The sequence below is a fragment of the Procambarus clarkii genome, chromosome 92 (genome assembly GCF_040958095.1).
Source record: "Procambarus clarkii isolate CNS0578487 chromosome 92, FALCON_Pclarkii_2.0, whole genome shotgun sequence".
In the NCBI taxonomy this organism is placed as follows: Eukaryota; Metazoa; Arthropoda; class Malacostraca; order Decapoda; family Cambaridae; genus Procambarus; species Procambarus clarkii.
The window spans coordinates 15,774,059-15,797,253 of NC_091241.1; the positions used below are offsets into that span (position 1 = coordinate 15,774,059).

The 23,195-nt window shown below is 54.7% G+C and overlaps 1 protein-coding gene across 5 annotated transcripts in view; it reads left to right on the forward strand.

Moving 5' to 3' along the window:
• The window catches only part of LOC123774932 (TWiK family of potassium channels protein 7), a 114,694-nt gene that overhangs the window by 75,593 nt on the left and 15,906 nt on the right, over nucleotides 1-23,195 (forward strand). For all 5 annotated transcript variants that reach the window (XM_069318995.1, XM_069318996.1, XM_069318998.1 and 2 more), the window contains 2 exons: nucleotides 470-596; nucleotides 8,537-8,771. In XM_069318995.1, coding sequence (XP_069175096.1) covers nucleotides 470-596; nucleotides 8,537-8,771 — 362 coding nt within the window. The remainder of the gene's footprint in view (nucleotides 1-469; nucleotides 597-8,536; nucleotides 8,772-23,195) is intronic.

Genomic DNA, 23,195 nt, shown 5'->3' on the forward strand with positions numbered 1-23,195 from the left:
CTGACCAACAACCACTCCCCAACAACCACTCCCCAACAACCACTCCCCAACAACCACTCCCCAACAACCACTGACCAACAACCACTGACCAACAACCACTCGCCAACAACCACTGACCACAACCACTGACCAACAACCACTGACCAACAACCACTGACCAACAACCACTGACCAACAACCACTGACCAACAACCACTGACCAACAACCACTGACCAACAACCACTGACCAACAACCACTCGCCAACAACCACTGACCACAACCACTGACCAACAACCACTGACCAACAACCACTGACCAACAACCACTGACCAACAACCACTGACCAACAACCACTCCCCAACAACCACTCCCCAACAACCACTGACCAACAACCACTGACCAACAACCACTCCCCAACAACCACTGACCAACAACCACTCCCCAACAACCACTCCCCAACAACCACTGACCACAACCACTCCCAACAGCCGGTTGTGTTGCCGGTGGTGTCGGGCCAGGAGAAGGTTCTCGGAGCTGAGGAAGGGCAAGACTCTTGAGAAACACGCCGTGTGGCGGGAGGACGTCGGCTACGAGCCCTACATGCCTACTGGCAAGGTGAGTCCCCTGGTGGCTGAGTGAGTCCCCTGGTGGCTGAGTGAGTCCCCTGGTGGCTGAGTGAGTCCCCTGGTGGCTGAGTGAGTCCCCTGGTGGCTGAGTGAGTCCCCTGGTGGCTGAGTGAGTCCCCTGGTGGCTGAGTGAGTCCCCTGGTGGCTGAGTGAGTCCCCTGGTGGCTGAGTGAGTCCCCTGGTGGCTGAGTGAGTCCCCTGGTGGCTGAGTGAGTCCCCTGGTGGCTGAGTGAGTCCCCCTGGTGGCTGAGTGAGTCCCCCTGGTGGCTGAGTGAGTCCCCTGGTGGCTGAGTGAGTCCCCCTGGTGGCTGAGTGAGTCCCCTGGTGGCTGAGTGAGTCCCCTGGTGGCTGAGTGAGTCCCCTGGTGGCTGAGTGAGTCCCCTGGTGGCTGGGTGAGTCCCCTGGTGGCTGGGTGAGTCCCCTGGTGGCTGGGTGAGTCCCCTGGTGGCTGGGTGAGTCCCCTGGTGGCTGGGTGAGTCCCCTGGTGGCTGGGTGAGTCCCCTGGTGGCTGGGTGAGTCCCCTGGTGGCTGGGTGAGTCCCCTGGTGGCTGGGTGAGTCCCCTGGTGGCTGGGTGAGTCCCCTGGTGGCTGGGTGAGTCCCCTGGTGGCTGGGTGAGTCCCCTGGTGGCTGGGTGAGTCCCCTGGTGGCTGGGTGAGTCCCCTGGTGGCTGGGTGAGTCCCCTGGTGGCTGGGTGAGTCCCCTGGTGGCTGGGTGAGTCCCCTGGTGGCTGGGTGAGTCCCCTGGTGGCTGGGTGAGTCCCCTGGTGGCTGGGTGAGTCCCCTGGTGGCTGGGTGAGTCCCCTGGTGGCTGGGTGAGTCCCCTGGTGGCTGGGTGAGTCCCCTGGTGGCTGGGTGAGTCCCCTGGTGGCTGGGTGAGTCCCCTGGTGGCTGGGTGAGTCCCCTGGTGGCTGGGTGAGTCCCCTGGTGGCTGGGTGAGTCCCCTGGTGGCTGGGTGAGTCCCCTGGTGGCTGGGTGAGTCCCCTGGTGGGTGGGTGAGTCCCCCTGGTGGGTGGGTGAGTCCCCCTGGTGGGTGGGTGAGTCCCCCTGGTGGGTGGGTGAGTCCCCCTGGTGGGTGGGTGAGTCCCCCTGGTGGGTGGGTGAGTCCCCCTGGTGGGTGGGTGAGTCCCCTGGTGGCTGGGTGGGTCCCCTGGTGGGTGGGTGGGTCCCCTGGTGGGTGGGTGAGTCCCCCTGGTGGGTGGGTGAGTCCCCCTGGTGGGTGGGTGAGTCCCCCTGGTGGGTGGGTGAGTCCCCCTGGTGGGTGGGTGAGTCCCCTGGTGGGTAAGTAATGTGGTGAGTGAGTCCTGTGGTGAGTGAGTTCTGGGGTGAGTCCTGTGGTGGGTGAGTCCTGTTGTGAGTGAGTCTTGTGGCGAGTCCTGTAATAAGTGAGTCATGTAGTGAGTCATGTAGTGAGTCCTGTGGTGAGTGAATCATCAGGTGAGTGAGTCCTACGGTGGGTGAGTCTTGCCGTGTCCTTTAGTGAGTCCTGTGGTGAGCGAGTCCTGTGGTGAGCGAGTCCTGTGGTGAGCGAGTCCTGTGGTGAGCGAGTCCTGTGGTGAGCGAGTCCTTTAGGCTGTCCTGTGATAAGTGAATCCTGAGGTGTGTGAGTCCTGTGGTAGTGAATAATCAGGTGAGTGAGTCTTGTGGTGGGTGAGTCTTGTGGTGGGTGAGTCTTGTGGTGGGTGAGTCTTGTGGTGGGTGAGTCCTGTGGTGGGTGAGTCCTGTGGTGGGTGAGTCCTGTGGTGGGTGAGTCCTGTGGTGGGTGAGTCCTGTGGTGGGTGAGTCCTGTGGTGGGTGAGTCCTGTGGTGGGTGAGTCCTGTGGTGAGTGAGTCCTGTGGTGAGTGAGTCCTGTGGTGAGTGAGTCCTGTGGTGAGTGAGTCCTGTGGTGAGTGAGTCCTGTGGTGAGTGAGTCCTGTGGTGCGTGAGTCCTGTGGTGCGTGAGTCCTGTGGTGCGTGAGTCCTGTGGTGAGTGAGCCCTGTGGTGAGTGAGCCCTGTGGTGAGTGAGTCCTTTGGTGTTACGGCCCTACTGGGTCGCAATCGGGTTCTTTTCTGGTGTTATTAGAATTTGGGAATCCGGCCCCAAGCTAGTAGAGGCTTTCAAGGGATGCGTTCCGTAACGCAAATTAAAGGGGGAGGGATACAAATGTTCTGATTTATATATATATTCTCACCACCACCATATAAATAAATATATAACAATCACACGGGGTTTATAACTACACGATAATATACAGAGTTGTCTTCCTCTGAAGACACAGGATGCTCCACAGTGCTCACGATGAGTAGCCCTGGTTCTCTTCTTCGGCCCACGATGAATCCTCTTTGATTCTCTCGGCAAATCTACCCTGGCCACAGGCCAGCCAAAGCACAGTCCCACTGGGTGCTCCGTCGTGGAGGCCTTCAACCACAATCCAGCCTGTAGCTGGCAGGTTCCGATCAGCTCCGCTGTGTAGGCCACTCCACGACCGATACTAGGGTTGCGAGCCCTAGGCAGGAGCCTCGTGTGATCCCGCTGATCACCCTCCTCTCTAAGTACCACAGTGGCTAGTCTCTTCCACCAGCCAGCCCCAGATAAGGCAATTCCTGATACTGCCACGTCACAGGCAGGCTAACACACTCAACAGTGTTCGTCCGGGGGTGACTCACAGCTTCTTCAGCAGACTCGTGGAGAGACCTTGGCTGCCATGGGTAGACTGATCCATTGCCCAATACAGTAGTCTTGTAATCTGTAACTCTCTGTAATCAGACACGTCATTAGTACTGGGACTAGGGAACCTCACTTACAGGCTTAGACACAAACGTCCACCTATCCACTCCATAGATGGCGTTGCTGTCTAAGCGCCACCTCACCAGAGGTCAGCAGCAGCTATGTCACGAGCTGATTAAGATGGGGATCCAGCCCCTGTGGCCGGTATATCCTGTCCTCACTAGATTGCGTCGTCCATTTGGAGGGGGTTTCGGGAGCGGACTCACAGATGGCGTTGTCGTCACTGCTCCGTGCTAGGACGCTGGACTCGGGTTCGTAACAGTGGGTGAGTCCCGTAGTGAGCGAGTCCCGTAGTGGGTGGATCATGTAGTGGGTGGATCATGTAGTGGGTGAGTCCTGTAGTGGGTGAGTCCTGTAGTGGGTGAGTCCTGTGGTGAGTGCTGTGGTGGGCGAGTTCTGTGGTGGGTCCTGTAGTGAGTACTTTAGTCGGTGAGTCCTGTAGGTAATCCTGTGGTGAGTGAGTGCTGTGGTTGGTTAGACCTGTAGTGGCTGAGGCCGGTGGTGAGTCCTGTAGTGGGTAAGTCCGGTAGTGAGTCCTGTGGTGGGTCAGTCCTGTGGTGAGTCCTGTAATGAGTTAGTCATGTAGTGAGTCATGTAGTGAGTCCTGTGGTGAGTGAGTCCTGCTGTAGGTGAGACTTGCCGTGTCCTTTCGTGAGTCCTGTGATGAGTGAGTTGTGGTGGGCGAGTCCTGTGGTAAGTGAGTCCTGTGGTAAGTGAGTCCTGTGGTGAGTGAGTCCTGTGGTGAGTCCTGTGGCTGAAGGTGAGTCCTGTGGCTGAAGGTGAGTCCTGTGGCTGAAGGTGAGTCCTGTGGCTGAAGGTGAGTCCTGTGGCTGAAGGTGAGTCCTGTGGCTGAAGGTGAGTCCTGTGGCTGAAGGTGAGTCCTGTGGCTGAAGGTGAGTCCTGTGGCTGAAGGTGAGTCCTGTGGCTGAAGGTGAGTCCTGTGGCTGAAGGTGAGTCCTGTGGCTGAAGGTGAGTCCTGTGGCTGAAGGTGAGTCCTGTGGCTGAAGGTGAGTCCTGTGGCTGAAGGTGAGTCCTGTGGCTGAAGGTGAGTCCTGTGGCTGAAGGTGAGTCCTGTGGCTGAAGGTGAGTCCTGTGGCTGAAGGTGAGTCCTGTGGCTGAAGGTGAGTCCTGTGGCTGAAGGTGAGTCCTGTGGCTGAAGGCGAGTCCTGTGGCTGAAGGCGAGTCCTGTGGCTGAAGGCGAGTCCTGTGGCTGAAGGCGAGTCCTGTGGCTGAAGGCGAGTCCTAAGGATGAAGGTCCCAATGAACCCACTTAAAGATGACCTGACAGCGCAGAAGGCGCCTGCCCTGCCGGCCCTGAACACCCCCCCCCCCTGAAGGAGGAGGGGCCACCCAACGCCACCAATGGTCGCAAGAGGTAACCTGAAACGCCTATGAATCATGGACCAGGCGTGAGCATACAGCGTTTGTCCCCCCCCCCCTCCCCATCAATGGAACGAACCACGAAAGGGCCCATGTCCCTTACGAGCAGAGCCATCGCCGCGCCGACTAGTTGTTCTATGTTCCAAGCGCTGCACCGGCACCGAAACTTGCACCATTGGCCAACTATGACGGGAGGAACCCCCGAGCCTCTGGCACGACCCTTCCCGAAAGACCCCCCTCCCCATCCCCACACGGGCTCTCCGGAGAACCAATAAGTCCGATATGGGATGACAGCTAGAAAGCCATTTGCAGACTCTGCAAACAGCAAAGGACAAAAAGGTGTAGAAAATTTAAGAGCCAGGGCCCACGCAAATTCCACAGACTAAGTGAGCACCGCCTGCTGGCACGCGAGATGAGAAGCAAAGAACAGACACTGCCTCCTGCAGCCGACGCCTGGACCGCTGAGCCAACGCACCAAACCCAGGATCGACCCCAAGCATGTCCCCCCATTCTCCTCAAGTCAGCCTGAAGACAGCTGGAGAAGGGAAAAGAAACGCAAGACCGAAGCCAAATGGCCACGGGCGTGCAAGTCCTCAGGCTACTAGAGCAGCCGAAAGGGAGGGAACCTGCAAGTTAAGCTGTACCTGGCCGACATCCCGAGGAACGGCAGGGGGCAAACAAACACACACTGAGGCGCTCAAACTCGCCTCCCCCCCAACCCCCCATCCTGGGTAAACCAATACAACAGTAATGGCCTCTCCCCACTCAAGCGTGTGGGACCAATAGAACATATACCACGCCAAGGTGGTATATGGAAAGGACAGTGTGTCATCCAGGACGACTCTGGAATCTCCTAACGCACCCAGTAAGGGAAAACAAGAACTGAACTCGAAAGAGGCAAGATCCATTATCTAGGTGTAATCCGAGTCGTGCAGGTGGTAAGCCACAAGCTGCCACACCTCGTGCGACAGGATGCGAGAGGCCGAAAACCTTCAGAAAGAAGGAACCGAAGTACCCAAGGGATCCTGGAACCGAACTCGAGGAGGGGTCGACGTCATATCAAACTGATACAAGGAGGGGAAGATAAGAAAACCCTACTCACTGCAACAACAAGCCTCGCTCAGAGGGTAAAAAAAAAAAAGACGGGGTCAAATGGGGCCCAAGCCCCCCAAGTCAACTCCTCTATTGCCCCGGTAACCTCCACATCAGGACCCGGGTCTGAGTCGTCCTCCAAACCCGCCGCCTCAAAAGAAAAGGCAGAAACCGCCAGAAAAGCTGAACCAAATTGGGTTCACTGGTCAGACCCAGAAGCACCAGCTGGGGAACGGGCTTGAATGCCTCCATCGTCACACCGGATGGGGCATCCCCTGAAACTGCCAGTCTCATCACCAACTAAACACTCCCGACTTGGAAACCCTCGGACTGCATTGGAGCCGGAAGCAGATGGGTGGGAGGGGGGGCAGGACGAACAACAGCAGGGGAAGGACGCGGAGGCAGGGGCAGTCTCAGGGCATCCACGTAAGCAACCAACCGAGCACGCTGCAGCAACCTATAACGTGTGTGCAACGCTGAAGCTGCCAGCACCCTAAGATCAATATCAGTCGACTGGGTGATCTGGAGAACATGCAACCAATACCACTCGCAGCACTCCGGTCGAAGGTGTCACCAACCCAACAGGCAGCATTACGGAGGCGAAAGAGGTGATTGTCACCCCTGAGACAAGAGGACAGAGCAACCTTCAAATTCGCACAAAGCAAGAGGGGGACCCAAGGTACGCTTCCATCGGACCACTGAGCCCCAATGAGTTTTCCAGGGCTCTTAGACGCTCTGCTAAGGGAAGCCCAGGCAATGTATTGCTAACCGGCACTCAAAGCAAACAACTAAGAGCTGAACCCCCTGGACGTGTACACACACGGAGACCTATTAGAGGATCACCAAGAAGACAATATATAAATACAAGTGGCAACACCACCAAGGGCAGACCCTCCACCAGGCAGAAAAGAAAAGCCCCGTGTGAGGACAACGTACCCAGGCAGAACAGAGCTGGCTGCTATAGCAGGTGAAGAACAGCTGCATAGTACCTTGCACCCCTACCAGTGACGAAACTAACCTCCTACCCAGAGGCAAACAGAGGTGCATGAAACACCCCAGCTAACCCCAAGGGCGGGCAATTACCGAGCAGTAAAAGACCTCAATGGAGGTAGCCCCTCAGCAACTTGTGGAATATAACCCCAAGCCACAAGGGCAGTACTCACAGCTAGGGCACCTAGGGAGGGTAAACCTAGGCACATACAGCCCGAGTACAGGAGAAACTACTAGCTCGCACACCACCAGTAAGACAGGACCATATCACATGGCACAGCACTGGAACAATTTCGGAGCCAGTGTTGCGCGATCGCCAGGTCTCACATCAGCCACAAAACTCGGGGTGTGGATAGCCGGTGCAGGGGTTTGGGGCTCCCCCTCCAGGGGAGAGGGGAGCTGCGCACACGGCGGCACGGTGCTGATTGTGACGTCGTGCTCGTTTGCTCGTTTTTCTTTTGGGGAGCACCGAGAAGGGCAGGTGCAACCACACACTGACAACAGCTCCAAACTTGCCGAAATAACACTGCAGCAGTCCCTCCGGAAACTTCAAGGGTGCCCCATGAACGCTAACATACGTGATGGCACTACTCCGATCCGAGATAGTCACAGTGCCTTCACCTTCCAGGCAGAGGTAAGGTCCACCCCTCGTAACGATGTAAAAACGCCCGGTACTCCTTCGCCATAACCTTGATATTTGCCCTGCGCACAGTCACCAATTCCATGCCATAAACGTCCATCACAGGTACCCGAAGCATTTCACACAACACGAGCCCCACCTCAGGACAGCGAGTTCGTCCACAAAACTCTAAGCCCACGGATTGAGCCCACAAAACAGGGGGGAGTGGGGTCCCCATGGCAGCAACACGCCAAACAGCACCCTACCTCTCGCAACTCCAGGCAACAACTGGCAGGACAGGTGGATACGTCGGAACTCCCTGGTGGCCAGCGAGACAATCCTGAAAAGAGACAGTCACATAGTACGGTATATATCTTAAGTTTCCGATGATAATAACTGGGCAATGATAAGGCGATCATGATAATGACCAATAACAAACTACTACAATTGCTCGGAAATAACACTTCCCTGGTATGATGAGTTCGTTGGTGAAGCGGAAATGTTTCTTTCCTATGCAAGAACTCGGGAAATGTGACTATATTTGGCAATTAACAGGGATAGTGTATAAGCTTCTTCTCTGCCAAGCGCTCGGGGTCTCGTGTTTTCTGCCAAATCCTGCCATCTAATGTCGCCGCGTCTCTTCTCCCCTGGGGACGCTAACCCTGCTTGGTTCAAATTACGTCATTACCGACCGTGGGGAGAGACGTTTGATTTGCTGGTTATTTAGGTGCGGTAGTTATTAATAAGTACTATGTTATCGTATTTGGTCTTCATATATTAAAAGTTTTATGCTACTATCAGAGAGGCGAATGTATGAATAGTGGATTCTGCATATGTGGCACCATCCTTTTGGGATGTTGCTGATTACGTTCTCTTTGAGAAATTAGAAATGTTAGTATGTACCTGATATAACTGTTTTAACCTGGTATGTCGGGGGGTAGTAGATATTGTGTCCAAATTTCCAACAAACACTTCCCTCTGATGGGTTAATACTACCTTCTGATGGGGTAACACTACCCTCTGATGGGGGTAAATTTTCCCAGGTGTATGTACTGAGCTTTATTTCCTCGTGTCAATCTCAGGTGGAGGTTCCCATCATGGTGAACCTGGTCATGATCACAGTGTACGTGCTGCTGTGCGGGCTGCTCTTCAGACAGTCGGAGGAATGGGACATGATCTCGGCCGTCTACTTCACCTTCATCACCCTCTCCACCATCGGCTTCGGGGACCTGGTGCCCGGCAAGGCCTTCAGCAACTCCGGGAACCAGTTTGCCTCTGGCATCAGAATGTTGGCAACTGTTCTCGTCACACTCTTTGGTATGTTGATATATATGGGGGCCCCTAGGTGGCTCCCTGAAGGTATATATGGGGGCCCCTCGGTGGCTCCCTGAAGGGATATATTGGGGCCCCCTTGGTGGCTCCCTGAAGGTATATATGAGGGCGCCTTGGTGGCTCCCTGAAGGTATATATGAGGGCCCCTTGCTGGCTCCCTGTAGGTATATGAGGGCCCCTTGATGGCTCCCTGTAGGAATATGAGGGGCCCCTTGGTGGCTCCCTGTAGGTATATATGTGGCCCCCTTGGAGGCTCCCTGTTGGTATATATATGGGGCCCCCCTTGGAGGCTCCCTGTAGGTATATATGGGGCCCCTTGATGGCTCCCTGTAGGTATATATGGGGCCCCCTTGGTGGCTCCCTGTAGGTATATATGAGGGCCCCTTGGTGGCTCCCTGTAGGTATATATGAGGGCCCCTTGGTGGCTCCCTGTAGGTATATATGGGGTCCCTTGGTGGCTCCCTGTAGGTATATATGAGGGCCCCTTGGTGGCTCCCTGTAGGTATATATGGGGCCCCTTTGGTGGCTCCCTGTAGGTATATATGAGGGCCTCTTGGTGGCTCCCTGTAGGTATATATGGGGCCCCTTTGGTGGCTCCCTGTAGGTATATATGAGGGCCCTTTGGTGGCTCCCTCTAGGTATATATGAGGGCCCTTTGGTGGCTCCCTGTAGGTATATATATGGGGCCCCTTGGTGGCTCCCTGTAGGTATATATGGTGGCCCTTGGTGGCTCCCTGTAGGTATATATGAGGGCCCCTTGGTGGCTCCCTGTAGGTATATATGAGGGCCCCTTGGTGGCTCCCTGTAGGTATATATGAGGGCCCCTTGGTGGCTCCCTGTAGGTATATATGGGGCCCCTTTGGTGGCTCCCTGTAGGTATATATCGGGCCCCCTTCGTGGCTCCCTGTAGGTATATATGAGGGCCCTTGGTGGCTCCTGTAGGTACATATGGGGGCCCCCTTGGTGGCTCCTGTAGGTATATATGGGGCCCCTTGGTGGCTCCCTGTAGGTATATATGGTGGCCCTTGGTGGCTCCCTGTAGGTATATATGAGGGCCCCTTGGTGGCTCCCTGTAGGTATATATGAGGGCCCCTTGGTGGCTCCCTGTAGGTATAAATGTGGGGCCCCTTAGTGGCTCCTGTAGGTACATATGGAGGGCCCCCTTGGTGGCTCCTGTAGGTATATATGGGGCCCCTTGGTGGCTCCTGTAGGTACATATGGGGGCCCCCTTGGTGGCTCCTGGTTGGTGTATATGGGGCCCCCCTTAGTGGCTCCTGTAGGTATATATGGGGCCCCCTTGGTGGCTCCCTGTAGGTATATATGTGGCCCCCTTGGAGGCTCCCTGTTGGTATATATATGGGGCCCCCTTGGTGGCTCCCTGTAGGTATATATGAGGGCCCCTTGGTGGCTCCCTGTTAGTATATATGGGGCCCCTTGTTGGCTCCCTGTAGGTATATATGGAGCCCCCTTGGTGGCTCCCTGTAGGTATATATGAGGGCCCCTTGGTGGCTCCCTGTAGGTATATATGGGGCCCCTTTGGTGACTCCCTGTTTGTATATATGAGAGCCCCTTGATGGTTCCCTGTAGGTATATATGAGGGCCCCTTGGTGGCTCCCTGTAGGTATATATGGGGCCTCCTTGTGGCTCCCTGTAGGTATATATGGGGCCCCCTTGGTGGCTCCCTGTAGGTATATATGAGGGCCCCTTAGTGGCTCCCTGTAGGTATATATGGGGCCCCTTGGTGTCTCCCTGTAGGTATATATGAGGGCCTCTTGCTGGCTCCCTGTAGGTATATATGGGGCCCCTTAGTGGCTCCCTGTTGGTATATGAGGGCCCCTTGATGGCTCCCTGTAGGAATATGAGGGCCCCTTGGTGGCTCCCTGTAGGTATAAATATGTGGCCCCCTTGGAGGCTCCCTGTTGGTATATATATGGGGCCCCCTTGGTGGCTCCCGGTAGGTATATATGGGGCCCCCTTGGTGGCTCCCTGTAGGTATATATGAGGGCCCCTTGGTGGCTCCCTGTAGGTATATATGGGGTCCCTTGGTGGCTCCCTGTAGGTATATATGAGGGCCCCTTGGTGGCTCCCTGTAGGTATATATGGGGCGGTTTTGGTGGCTCCCTGTAGGTATATATGAGGGCCCTTTGGTGGCTCCCTGTAGGTATATATGGAGCCTCTTTGGTGGCTCCCTGTAGGTATATATGAGGGCCTCTTGGTGGCTCCCTGTAGGTATATATGGGGCCCCTTTGGTGGCTCCCGGTAGGTATATATGGGGCCCCCTTGGTGGCTCCCTGTAGGTATATATGAGGGCCTCTTGGTGGCTCCCTGTAGGCATATATATGGGGGCCCCCTTGGTGGCTCCCTGTAGGTATATATGGGGGCCCTTGGTGGCTCCCTGTAGGTATATATGGGGTCCCTTGGTGGCTCCCTGTAGGTATATATGAGGGCCCCTTGGTGGCTCCCTGTAGGTATATATGGGGCGTTTTTGGTGGCTCCCTGTAGGTATATATGAGGGCCCTTTGGTGGCTCTCTGTAGGTATATATGGGGTCTCTTTGGTGGCTCCCTGTAGGTATATATGAGGGCCTCTTGGTGGCTCCCTGTATGTATATATGGGGCCCCTTTGGTGGCTCCCTGTAGGTATATATCGGGCCCCCTTGGTGGCTCCCTGTAGGTATATATGAGGGCCCCCCTTGGTGGCTCCCTGTAGGTATATATGAGGGCCCCTTGGTGGCTCCCTGTTGGTATATATGGGGCCCCTTGGTGGCTCCCTGTAGGTATATATGAGGGCCCCTTGGTGGTTCCCTGTAGATATATATGAGGGCCCCTTGGTGGCTCCCTGTAGGTATATATGGGGGCCCTTGGTGGCTCCCTGTATGTATATATATGGGGCCCCTTGGTGGCTTCCAGTAGGTATATATGTGGAGCCCCTTGGTGGCTCCTGTAGGTACATATGGGGGGCCCCCTTGGGGGCTCCTGGTTGGTGTATATGGGGCCCCCCTTAGTGGCTCCTGTAGGTATATATGGGGCCCCCTTTGTGGCTCCCTGTAGGTATATATGAGGGCCTCTTGGTGGTTCCTGTAGGTATATATGGGGCCCCCTTGGTGGCTCCCTGTAGGTATATATGAGGGCCCCTTGGTGGCTCCCTGTAGGTATATATGGAGCCTCCTTGGTGGCTCCCTGTAGGTATATATGAGGGCCCCTTGGTGGCTCCCTGTAGGTATATATGGGGCCCCTTTGGTGGCTCCCTGTTTGTATATATGAGAGCCCCTTGATGGTTCCCTGTAGGTATATATGAGGGCCCCTTGATGGATCCCTGTAGGTATATATGAGGGCCCCATGGTGGCTTCCTGTAGGTATATATGGGGCCTCTTTGTGGCTCCCTGTAGGTATATATGGGGCCCCCTTGGTTTCTCCCTGTTGGTATATATCAGGGCCCCTTGGTGACTCCCGGTAGGTATATATGAGGCCCTTAGTGGCTCCCTGTAGGTATATATGGGGCCTCTTTGGTGGCACCCTGTAGGTATATATCAGGGCCCCTTGGTGGCACCCTGTAGGTATATATCAGGGCCCCTTGGTGGCTCCCTGTAAGTATATATGACGGCCCCTTGGTGACTCCCTGTAGGTATATATAAGGGCCCCTTGGTGACTCCCTGTAGGTATATATGGGGCCCCTTTGGTGGCTCCCTGTAGGTATATATGTGGGCCCCTTGGTGGCTCCCTGTAGGTATATATGAGGGCCCCTTGTTGGCTCCCTGTAGGTATATATGAGGGCTCCTTGGTGGCTCCCTGTAAGTATATATGGAGGCCCTTGGTGGCTCCCTGTAGATATATATGAGGGCCCTTGGTGGCTCCCTGTAGGTATATATATGGGGCCCCTTGGTGGCTCCCTGTAGTTATATATGGGGCCCCTTGGTGACTTTCTGTAGGTATATATATGGGGCTCCTTGGTGGCTCCTGTAGGTACATATGGGGGCCCCCTTGGTGGCTCCTGTAGCTATATATGGGGCCCCGTGGTGGCTCCCTGTAGGTATATATGGGGCCCCTTGGTGGCTCCCTGAAGGTATATATGAGGGCCCCTTTGTGGCTCTCTATAGGTATATATGGGACCTCTTTGGTGGCTCCCTGTAGGTATATATGAGGGTCCCTTGGTGGCTTCCTGCAGGTATATATGGGGGCCCTTGGTGGCTCCCTGTAGGTATATATGGGGGCCCTTGGTGGCTAACTGTAGGTATATATATGGGGCCCCATGGTGGCTCCTGTAGGTACATATGGGGGCCCCCTTGGTGGCTCCTGGTTGGTATATATGGGGGCCCCCTTGGTGGCTCCTGTAGGTATATATGGGGGTCCCCTTGGTGGCTCCTGTAGGTATATATGGGGGTCCCCTTGGTGGCTCCTGTAGGTATATATGGGGCCACTTGGTGGCTCCTGTAGGTACATATGGGGGCCCCCTTGGTGGCTCCTGTAGATATATATGGGGGCCCCCTTGGTGGCTCCTGTAGGTATATATGGGGGCCCCCTTGGTGGACTCCTGTAGGTATATATGGGCCACTTGGATGGCTCCTGTAGGTACATATGGGGGCCCCCTTGGTGGCTCCTGGTTGGTATATATGGGGGCCCCCTTGGTGGCTCCTGTAGGTATATATGGGGGCCCCCTTGGTGGCTCCTGTAGGTATATATGGGGCCACTTGGTGGCTCCTGTAGGTACATATGGGGGCCCCCTTGGTGGCTCCTGTAGATATATATGGGGGCCCTTGGTGGCTCCTGTAGGTATATATTGGGCCCCCCTTGGTGGCTCTCTGCTGGTATATATGGGGGCCCCTTGGTGGCTCTTGTAGGTATATATATTGGGGCTCTTGGTGGCTCCTGTAGGTACATATGGGGGCCTCCTTGGTGGCTCCTGGTTGGTATATATGGGGGCCCCGTGGTGGCTTCCTGTAGGTATATATGAGGGCCCCTTGGTGGCTCCTGTAGGTATATATGGGGGCCCCTTGGTGGCTTCCTGTTGGTATATATGGGGGCCCCTTGGCGGCTCCTGTAGGTATATATGGGGCCTCTTGGTGGCTCCCTGCAGGTATATATGGGGGTTCCTTGGTGGCTCCTTTAGGTATATATGGGGCCCCCCCTTGGTGGCTCCTGTAGGTATATATGGGGGTCCCTTGGTGGCTCCCTGTAGGTATATATGGGGGCCCCTTGGTGGCTCCCTGTAGGTATATATGGGGGCCCTTTGTGGCTCCCTGCCCCCTCCCCGCTCAGCTCGTTGTTGCCGTGTGGGGGCTTAGTGGGCGGCTGCCGGAGTGTGATGCTCCTTGGGACAGTCCTCTGTCCTTTTCTAGCCTTGTGCTCCTGGTGCCGTCCTCTCCAATTCTGCTGGGCACCTTTTTCTTTTCCTTCTGTTTCGTTTTTCTCCCCCCTCTTCTCCTATCTGCTTGCCGTTTCCTGCCGACCTTTTGCTCGTTCTGGTTCTTCCCATTGGACTTCTTCTATTTTGACGCCCGGGTGCTTGAGGAGGCATACTCTTGCATCCGTAGAACTGTAGTACTCCGACGTCGAGAGCGAGGGGAAACCTTTTATTCGTCAATCCCCCTTTCGTCACTGAACCAGATCTCGACGGATTGTCGGTTTCTTAAGGTGGCGTTTGTGGGGCGTATACTCACGACGCACCCCTAGGAGGCCCCGGCAAGATCGGCGATAGCTTCTTGTTGGGTGTCCGGCCTCTAATTGTGGCTCCATGGTGGGTGTGGGGGCACATTCGTGAATGAATTTTTCTTTTCGTAATGATGATGACCCCTGTTTCGGCTGTTTCTGGTTTACCTTCTCAGGCTCGTGGGGTGGGCGACCAAGCTCCCGAGTCAATCGGTGTTGGAAGACCGGGCTCTGTAGCCTCCGCTGCATTGGGCCCCGACCTTGCTCCTCCTTTGGCCTCTCTGACTCCTTCCCCTGGCTCCCCTCCCTCCTCTGGTTGGGTCGAGCCCCAAGCCCCCAGTGGTGACTACCTCGTCCCCTGGTGCGGCTCCTTCTCTAGTTGTAACCACTGCGCCTTTTAACCCCCCTTTCTCTGGGGTTTTCACCGCCGTCCTCGTCACGGCCGCCCTCGCTCGATTCCTTTCAGTTCTGCTACCTATCAAGCCTTGTTTGGTCCCACTTCGTGGGCCAAATATTTTGATCTCCCTCTTGATTCTGCGCCTCCTGACGATTTCTCCCTCCATCGACATCTCGTTGATTCCGTGGATGCCTCCATTACTTTCAACCCCGCTCGTCTCGGTACACGTGTCGTTGCTGCTCCTTCTCAAGATGCTGCTTCCCGCTTGGCTGCCTTATCCTGCCTTGGCGAGACCCCTGTTCGGGTCTCGAAAAACGCTCAGTTGAATGCCAGTGTTGGCACTATTCTGCTCCCGCCCCATGTTGCGACCGGTGTTCGGGACCTGCGCGACTGCCACGACGATATTCGACATATCCTTGCTGCCCAGGGCCATTCTATTCTCCAGGTGGACACGTTTACTCGTCCCCCTCGTGGTAGTCGCCGTCAACCCCTCCGGGTTGTGAAGATTACCTTTGATGGTAGGACCCTTGCACCCTCTGTCATTCTTGCTGGTGCCAGGTGCTCTGTCCAGGAGTACATTCCTTCTCCTCGGCTCTGCAACAAGTGCTTGAGGTTTGGGCATGGTGCCCTCCGCTGCTCCGGGACTGTCTCTCTCTGTCCTTTGTGTGGTGGCGAAGGTCACTCTAAGTCGGAGTGCACTTCTCCCCAGGCTCGTTGCCTCAACTGCGGTGAGGCCCATCCTACCTTCTCCCGTGCGTGTGTCCATTACAAGCTTGAGGCAGCCGTCCTCAACTTGAAGCACCGGGAGCGTTTATCTTTCCCTGAGGCGAGACGCCAAGTTCGCCGGCTCCCGCCTTATGCTAATATCTCTTATGCTCGCGTGTTGCGCTCTTCCTCTCCTCGTCCTTCCCGCCTTCCTCAGACTCGCAACCGTTTCCGGGCCTTGGACCCTGATACGCCCACTGCCCCCTCCTCTGTTCCTTTGGGTTCTCTCCCGAAGGATGCACCTCCTGGTCCTCTGTCTGGGGTTCCCCTTCCTTTCTACCAGGTCTGTCGTGTCTCCTGTGTCTTCTTCCTCGTCTCTGTTACGGCCCTCTCGGGTCGCAACCGGGTTCTTTCTCTGCTGTTGTTAGAGGAAGGGATATCCGGCCCGAAGCCAGTAGTGGCTTTCAAGGGATGTGATCAGTAACGCTAGTAAACTAAAGGGGGAAGGGAAAGAAAGGCAAAAACTTAAGATTATAATTAATACCTTCACCAATAAATAATATATAAAAGTTACACAGGGGGAGGGGTATTAACACTTATTTACACTGTCGTCTTCTTCTGAAGACTCTGGATCCTTTCGATGCCAAGTTCTCGGTGCTCTCGTGGCCTCATGACAAATCCTTTGAGATGCTGAGTCTACCCCGGCCACAGGCCAGCCAAAACACAGTTCCACTGGGGGCACCGCCGTGGAGGCCGTCAACCACAAGTCCAGCAGAACAGCTGGCAGGTTCCGGATCAGCAACGCTGGTCAGGCCACTCCACGAGCGATACTAGGGTAGCGCCCTAGTCAGGAGCCTCGTGTGATACCACAGATCACTCTCCTGTCTACAATACCCCAGTGGTCAATCGTCTCCAGCAGTCGGTCCCGGGTACGACAATCCTTCACTGCCACTTCACAGGCAGGGTAACACCACAGTGTTCCTCCGGGAGGCGACTCACAGCTGCTGCAGCAAAGCACAAGGTATGGGGACGGCTGCCTTGGGTAGACTGACTCAACTTCCCTTACAGCAGTCCCAGGTCGACTCTGTAAGCAGACACGTCATCAATAACAGGGACACACTAAAGCACCTCACTTACAGGCTCAGACACAAACGCCCGACGTATCCACTCCATAGATGGCGTTGTTGTCTGAGCACCACCTCACCAGAGGTCAGCAGCGGCAGTGTTGTGAGCTGCACAGGACTGGAAACTGGCCCTTGTGGCCGGTACACTTCGTCCTCACCAGGTGTCGTCGTCCATTGGGAGGGGGTTTCGGGAGCTGACCCACAGATGGCGCGGTCGTCACTGCTCCGTGCTCGGATGCTCGATCCGGGTCCGTAACAGTCTCCCTCCGTTCCTCCTTCCCATCCTTCCCCTCCGTCTCTTGACTCTCCCCGCCGCCTGTCGGTGCGGGCTGAATGTCCATCGCTCTCCAAACGGCCGTCATGTGTGCTCTCGTTCAGCTTCTCCTGTTGAGACGCTAGAATCCGTTGCCCAGTACGTAGTTGCTGGGACACCTGTCTCTTTAAGTTAGAAGCGTAAACCTGGCTCCTCTCCTTCCTCCTCCCCGGCGGGTAAGAAGGTTTCGCTTTCTTCCTCGGCCCCTACTTCTGCCTCTCTCGCTCCTTCCCCTCCCATTTCGGTGGTTGCGCCCCCCTGTTCCTGGTATGGAGGTTTCATTAGCCCCCGCTTCCCTCTCGGTTGCTGCTCTTGCTGAGGTACACTCCCCTCTTTCTACCCCTCCTCTTCCTGCTGCTGTCCTTGACTGCTCCTCTCCGTTGTCTCCTCCTCTTCCTCCTCCTCCTCCTCCGGACCCCGCCCGCCCACCTCTGATCTGTTCTCCCGTTTCCTTTCCTCCGTCTTTGCTCAGTTTACCCATGCCCCCTGACTTTGCTGACCCTGATCCCGATCCTGATATTCTTTAACGTGCTCTGTTGCTCTTTCGCCTTTGTTTCTTCCTTGTTCTCTGTTTTTGTCCTTTCTCTTCTCGTCGTTGTCCATTCTTTAATGGAACGTTCGAGGTTATTACGCCAATTTCCTCGAACTCCAACTTCTGATTTCGCGGTTTTCGCCCCTTTGTGTCTGTCTCCAGGAGCCGATGCTTGGTGCTCGTCCTGGTCGTTTTCGTGGCTATTCCTTTCTTTCCCCACCTCCCAGCCGTTGCTGGGGCTTCTAATTCTTCTGCTCTTTTGATTCGTGCTGATGTTCCCTTTGTTCCTTTACTTTTTCCTTCGCCTCTCCATTGTGCTGCTTCTCGTATCTTTGTGGGGAAATGGTACACAGTTTGTTTCATTTATCTCCCCCTGAGTGTCCCGCATTCTCTTCCTGATTTGAAACACCTCCTAGACTCCTTGCCGGAGCCTGTGCTCCTGCTGGGTGACTTCAATTGTCGTCATTCTCTTTGGGGTGACGTTCTGACGAATACCCGGGGTCGCCTTCTTGAGCCGTTTCTCCTCTCTTCTTCCCTGTCTCTTCTGAATTCTGGTGAGCCCACTCATTTGGACTCCCGGACTCGCACCCTTTCTTGTCTTCATCTTTCTCTCTGCTCTTCTTCTCTTTACTTAGATTTCACGTGGCAGGTTCTTGATGACCTCCATGGAAGTGATCATTTCCCCATCCTTGTTTCCTTTTTCTCTTTTCGCCCTTCCCTCTCTTTCCCTAGGTGGCAGTTTGCTAAGGCGGACTGGACCCTATTTACCCTCAGTGCTACTCTCTCTGACCTCTCCCTTCTGCCTCTCTCTCGCGCTCTCCTCCTTTTTCATGACACTGTCTTCAACGCTGCCCTCCGCTCTATTCCTCGCTCTTCCTCTCGGGGTCCACGGAAGTGCGTTCCCTGGTGGAATGCGGACTGTGCTCGGGCTGTCTGCTGTAAGCGTGCAGCCTGGAAGAGGCACCGCCGTAGGCAGACGACCGATTCTTTTCTTTTCTTTCGGAAAGCGAGTGCGGTGGCCCGTAGGGCCATCCGTACGGCTAACGTGAATGTTGGGCATCTTATGTCTCAACAATTACGTCCGAAACTCCTCTGGCCCAGATCTGGAAGCGTATCCGCAAGATAGCGGGTAAATTCGTTCCCGATGTTTCACCGGTCCTTCACCTCCATGATACTCTTGTGGCGGACCTGTTGCAGGTCGCTTCCGTACTGGGTTCCCACTTTTCTTCTGTTAGCTCTGGTCATCGTTCATCTTCCCCAATCTTTCCTTCTTCGTAAACCTGTCCTTGAGTCTCGTCCTTTCGATTTCTGCACTTGTCTTCAAGTTCCCTATAATGATCCCTTCTCTCTCTCTGAACTTCGTTCTGCCCTGGCCCTCTGCAGTTCTACGGCGGCGGGCTCCGATGGTATTCATTATGAGATGCTTCGCCATCTCCCTCCGTGCACGTCTCAGTATTTACCGAGTCTGTATAATCGGATCTGGGAGTCGTCGTCAGTCCCTGAGGACTGGCTCGATGCCGTTGTCCTCCCTGTTTGCAAACCGGGGTCTCTGGGTACTTCCCCTAAGGACTTTCGCCCTATTGCTCTCACAAGTTGTGTCTGCAAACTCTTTGACCGTATGGTTAACGTTCGTCTGATGTGGTTCCTGGAACACCATCACCACCTCTCCCCTTCTCAATTTGGTTTCCGCAAGTGGCGCAGCACGACAGATGTCATGGTGAACTTGGAGGTCTATATTCGTACTGCTTTTGCTGCGAAGACCTCCGTTGTTGCCGTCCTTTTTGACCTGGAAAAGGCTTACGACACCACTTGGCGATATCATATTCTATCTCAACTTCATTCTTTTGGCCTTCGTGGTCATCTCCCTCTCTTTCTCCGCAGCTTCCTCTCCCGTCGTTCCTTTCGGGTGCGCCTTGGTACCACGCTCTCTGCCTCTTTTCAGCAATACGAAGGTGTGCCCCAGGGTAGTGTTCTGAGCACTACTCTTTTTCTGGTTGCCCTCAATGGTCTTCTTTCCTCTCTTCCTTCTGGTGTCTTCTCCGCTCTCTATGTCGATGATCTTACCCTTTGCTGTCAGGGTGATGATTCGCCTCTCCTTCAGCGCCGGCTTCAACTTGCAATTGATGCCGTGTCGTCTTGGGCCACCGATCATGACTTCAAGTTCACTACTTCTAAGACTTGTGCCATGACTTTTACTCGGAAACGGGTTGTTCTTCGTCCCTCTTTGTCACTTTATGGTCATCCCCTTGAAGTACAAAGATTCCGCAAAGCTTTTGGGGTTATTCCTTGACACTCGTTTGTCTTGGTCTCCCCATATCTCTTACCTCCGTGTTGAGTGCTCTAAGGCCCTTACCCTCCTTCGGGTCTTGTCCCATACTTCTTGGGGGGCAGATAGGTGCCTTCTCCTTGCTTTACATTCCTCTCTTGTCCTGTCTAAGCTCGATTATGGTTGCCCTGCTTACTCGTCTGCTTCTCCTTCTACTCTTCGCCGTCTTGATGCTTTGCACCATACTGGGTTGCGCCTCAGTTCTGGTGCCTTTCGTTCGACTCCCATCCTTAGCTTGTATGTTGACACTGGCTTCCTGTCTCTCCAGGACCGCCATGATCGCTACTGTCTTTGCTATCTTGCGCGGTCCTTACAACATCCATTCCTCTCGCCTCTGTCGTGCTTTAACTTTTACCCCTCCTGCGGTTCCTGTTCCTCTTCACCACTTCCCTCTTTCTGTCCGGTTATCTCGCCTCCAGGATTCTCTTTCCGTTCGTATTTCTAATGTTTCTCCTCGTGTTGTTCCTTCTTTGCCCCCATGGAGAGTCCCTCTTCCGCGGTTTTGTACTTCCTTGACCCGTATCACTAAAGCTTTTACCCCTCCTACGGTTCTCAAACGCCTTTTCCTTGAGCACTTTTCTTCTCACTCCCGCTCCGTTTCTGTCTTCACCGATGGGGCTAAGTCGGCGGATGGTGTTAGCTACTCTGTTGTTTTTCCTGATCGCACTTATGTGTGTCGCTTACCTCCGGAGACTAGCATCTTTACAGCGGAACTTTATGCTATTCTCTATGCTCTTCGTCTCCTGCTTTCTCGTTGTCAGTCTTCCTTTGTAGTTGTTGTCGACTCTCGTAGTGCCCTCATGGCTCTCGGGTCCTTTAATCCGGTTCATCCAGTAGTTGTCGAGATCCAGCATTGGCTGTTTCTTGTTCACAGTAAATTTAAGTCGGTTGAGTTTTGTTGGGTTCCTAGCCATATTGGTGTCTTTAAATGAGCGTGCGGATGCTGCCGCCAGGGAAGCTGTCCGCTCTTGTCCCATCTCTCGTAAAGGCATTCCGTCTTCCGACTTTTACCCGGTTATCCATTCCTCAGTCCTTACCCGTTGGCAGGCTTCTTGGTTGTCTGTTACTGGTAACAAGCTACGTACTCTTAAATGTTGTGTTTCCTCGTGGCCGTCCTCCTTCCACCGTAACCGGCGGTGGGAAACAGCTCTGGCGAGGTTGCGTATTGGCCATACTCGCTTAACCCATGGTCACTTGATGGAGCGCCGCCCTGCTCCTTATTGTCCTAGTTGCATTGTCCCTCTTATGGTCGTGCATGTCCTTCTTGAATGTCCTGACTTCCAGGACGAGCGTGTGTCTTGCTTTCCGACCGCCCCTCGCGGTCACCTGTCCCTCGATAGAATTCTTGGTGACTCGGATACTTTTGATATCGTTCGCCTTATGCGTTTTTGTTCTCGTATTGGCATCCTTGCTGATATTTAGCGCCCTCTGATTATTTTGCGTATTTGATGGTGCTACATAGCCTTCCCGGTTTGGTGCCTTCTTTTGATAATTACTTACTTGTGGCTCCCTGTAGGTATATATGGGGGCTTCGTGGTGGCTCCCTGCAGGTATATATGGGGGCCCCTTGGTGGCTCACTGTAGGTATATATGGGGGCCCTTGGTTGCTTCCTGTAGGTATATATAGGGCCCCCTTGGTGGCTCCCTGCAGGTATATATGGGGGCCCCTTGGTGGCTCCCTGTAGGTATATATGGAGGCCCCTTGGTGGCTCCCTGTAGGTATATATGGGGGCCCTTGGTGGCTCCCTGTAAGTATATATGGGGGCCCTTGGTGGCTCCCTGTAGGTATATATGGGGCCCCTTGGTGGCTCCCTGTAGGTATATATGGGGCCCCTTGGTGGCTCCCTGTAGGTATGTATGGGGGCCCCTTGGTGGCTCCCTGTAGGTATATATGGGGCCCCTTGGTGGCTCCCTGTAGGTATATATGGGGGCCCCTTGGTGGCTCCCTGCAGGTATATATGGGGCCTCTTGGTGGCTCCCTGTAAGTATATATGGGGGCCCCTTAGTGGCTCCCTGTAAGTATAAATGGGGCCCCTTGGTGGCTCCCTGTATGTATATATGGGGGGCCCCTTGGTGGACTCCCTTTAAGTATATATGGGGCCCCCTTGGTGGGTCTCCACTACTACGCCCCATCAGTCACGAGAGGTGTTAAGTCTACTGGTGACGGGAGCCAGAAGCTGGCCGCCTCACACAGGAACAATGAGCCTACTCTTGACATCACTGGGACAACATGCAGAAGTCAGGGAAGCTTAACACACAGCTGCAAGCTTCAGAACAAGTGAAGGATCACAACCGCCAAATTACCCCTGAAACAAATCAGTTGCAACATTTGATTCATTGAAGTTTGCTGCAACCTGTTAACACCCTCAGCCCTGACCAGGTGGCCCAGAGTAGTTTGTTGTGTCACATAGTTACTGCTGTGTCACACGGTTACAGTTGTCACACAGTTACTGCTGTGTCACACAGTTACAGTTGTGTCACACAGTTACTGCTGTGTCACACAGTTACAGTTGTGTCACACAGTTACTGCTGTGTCACACAGTTACTGCTGTGTCACACAGTTACAGTTGTGTCACACAGTTACAGTTGTGTGACACAGTTACTGCTGTGTCACACAGTTACTGCTGTGTCACACAGTTACTGCTGTCACACAGTTACTGCTGTGTCACACAGTTACTGCTGTCACACAGTTACTGCTGTGTCACACAGTTACTGCTGTGTCACACAGTTACTGCTGTGTCACACAGTTACTGCTGTGTCGGACAGTTACCGCTGTGTCGGACAGTTACCGCTGTGTCGGACAGTTACCGCTGTGTCGGACAGTTACCGCTGTGTCGGACAGTTACCGCTGTGTCGGACAGTTACCGCTGTGTCGGACAGTTACCGCTGTGTCGGACAGTTACCGCTGTGTCGGACAGTTACCGCTGTGTCGGACAGTTACCGCTGTGTCGGACAGTTACCGCTGTGTCGGACAGTTACCGCTGTGTCGGACAGTTACCGCTGTGTCGGACAGTTACCGCTGTGTCGGACAGTTACCGCTGTGTCGGACAGTTACCGCTGTGTCGGACAGTTACCGCTGTGTCGGACAGTTACCGCTGTGTCGGACAGTTACCGCTGTGTCGGACAGTTACCGCTGTGTCGGACAGTTACCGCTGTGTCGGACAGTTACCGCTGTGTCGGACAGTTACCGCTGTGTCGGACAGTTACCGCTGTGTCGGACAGTTACCGCTGTGTCGGACAGTTACCGCTGTGTCGGACAGTTACCGCTGTGTCGGACAGTTACCGCTGTGTCGGACAGTTACCGCTGTGTCGGACAGTTACCGCTGTGTCGGACAGTTACCGCTGTGTCACACGGTTTATGTAAAAGT